This window comes from Pyrus communis, chromosome 11, assembly GCF_041283825.1.
Source record: "Pyrus communis isolate YQ-2024b chromosome 11, ASM4128382v1, whole genome shotgun sequence".
Taxonomy (NCBI): Eukaryota; Viridiplantae; Streptophyta; class Magnoliopsida; order Rosales; family Rosaceae; genus Pyrus; species Pyrus communis.
Window position 1 is genome coordinate 1,042,172 of NC_142575.1, and position 1,865 is coordinate 1,044,036.

A 1,865-nucleotide genomic window follows, 5' to 3' on the forward strand; every position below is an offset into this window, starting at 1 on the left:
TGCCAAACTGTACATCTAACATTTCACATAAAATCCAAAAAGTCGTCCGTCGTAACAAACATTAAATCCGACATTACAAACATAACATAAAAAAACAAAAAGATAGACCAATTATACTGTCGTATTTAACCGACAAGAAAACGAACCAATTAAACTACCCAACCGAATCTGCGCCTGAACGTCGTCCAGATCCTTCTGCTTGAGATCCTCCATCTGATCCAAAAATCCTCGACAAGTCCACATCAAATCCAACACCTGCAAGCATTCCAGAAAACCCCCCAACTGGAACTTCAGGAAAAGATCCACTAGGAGCAGCCATCTCAGGTCGATATACTGGCACTTGATAAGGTGGCTGCTGCATGTATGGCATGAGCGGCTGCTGCATGTATGGCATGGGCTGCGCAGGCATCGGATACACAGGATATGGAGGTTGCTGATTATGGCCAGCACACGGATATGCAGGGGGAGGCTGACTTTGGCCCGACTGTTGAGGAGGTTGACTCTGGCCTGATTGTTGGGTTCTCGGGCTATACGGTGGTTGTGGCTGAAATCTTTGAAAAAACCATGCAAACAACTGATTTTGCTTGTTCTCTAGGTCCGAAATCCGTTTATTATTATTTTCGTCCCTCATTTTCAACTCATTATTTTGAGACATCAGCAACGCCATTGAACTCTTAGATGATCTCCTGGAGGAAATTGATGTAGAAGATGAAGAAGATGCATAAGACACCATATCAGGAGTCACACCATGACCGTATCCTCTGACTCTATTATACCTCTCAGGACCCATAGTATCAACATAAACTTGGGTCCTAAGATCTTCATTATCGTCTTGGCCCGACTCAATCAATGTTTGCACGTTGCTCTCCATTGTTGACTTGCATTACAATTTTTAAAAACAAAAATTCAATCGTAAAACAGAAAAATAAGCTATAGATAATAAATACTAATAAAATCAAATACTAACACGAAAAAATCAATTACCCCTGTACGCTCCGATGTTTCATCAATCCATGTTTTATCTTTTCGTGTATGACATTCACGAAAAAAGGTTACAGGATCTGCTTCTTTCCCATGCTTCTTCCGCTTTATCAAAAATAAAATTTCATACAAACAAATTAAGCAAACCTCATACTAAAAATAAATATAATTATTTAAAATTAATCATCTCTTCAAAATGTACAATCCATACATATTCTTCCCGCACTCTTGCAAAGGATTTTGTACCAGTAGTATGGTTCATTGATTTCAATCCCCGATTAATCTTATTTTTTTCAGCAACCTCCTGAAAAAAAACGAACGAAAAAAAAAAGATTATATTAGGCAACTTTAAAGTTATAACGAAATAAATCGTGTAAGGTTTACCTTTGTTTTGTCTCTATTCCAATATGCCAACAAATCATCCCACTGGGCAGGAATCACATCAGGAGGAGGCTCGCTGCGCACCTCTTCTGCTCTTTTAGTATAATACTTTTTTTTTAACTTATTTCTAAACTCTTTGTGCGCATGCTCCGCAATCTTAAGCGTCATATGACGGATCAAAGGCATTTTTACTATATCTGCATCTTCAAAAAAAATATTTCCCTACATACATAAAAACAAAAAACAAAAAAAATCACGCTAGTCAAATATTATTACAATCATTGACCTATTCTTCTATTTTCAACTAAAAATAAAAACATCTATATATACCTTTATTCTATTCCAGAAAGCTTCCTTATCTTCTTCCGTAACCTTACGCCAATCTTTCTCCAACGGCAGATTTCTATAGTCCCTAACCTCCGCTGCTACATGTTTTGAAAAAGCACTAGCATTATCACTAATGCATTTTCCGGACGAATCAAACGAACAAAGCTGTTTCGTCC

At 37.6% G+C, this 1,865-nt stretch overlaps 1 protein-coding gene across 1 annotated transcript; it reads right to left on the reverse strand.

Annotated features, from left to right (window-relative positions):
• Positions 1 to 1,648, reverse strand: LOC148692624 (uncharacterized). The gene is made up of 4 exons (XM_088680514.1): positions 1,366 to 1,648; positions 1,193 to 1,285; positions 985 to 1,086; positions 1 to 877 (listed from the first exon to the last, which is right to left on the reverse strand). Exons 1-4 carry the CDS (start codon positions 1,546 to 1,548, stop codon positions 155 to 157), a joined length of 1,101 nt encoding a protein of 366 aa, XP_088536640.1. The 5' UTR covers positions 1,549 to 1,648; the 3' UTR covers positions 1 to 154.
• Positions 1,649 to 1,865: the final 217 nt, after the last annotated feature.

What these genes read in the sequence shown, in the direction of transcription:
- LOC148692624 (XM_088680514.1), bottom strand. Translation starts at nt 1,548, where the DNA reads ATGCCTTTGATCCGTCATATGACGCTTAAGATTGCGGAGCATGCGCAC. An exon ending in CAAGAGTGCGGGAAGAATAT is followed by an intron (nt 1,087 to 1,192) that starts GTATGGATTGTA and finishes TTTTTGATAAAG; the next exon opens with CGGAAGAAGCATGGGAAAGA. An exon ending in AAACATCGGAGCGTACAGGG is followed by an intron (nt 878 to 984) that starts GTAATTGATTTT and finishes TTGTAATGCAAG; the next exon opens with TCAACAATGGAGAGCAACGT.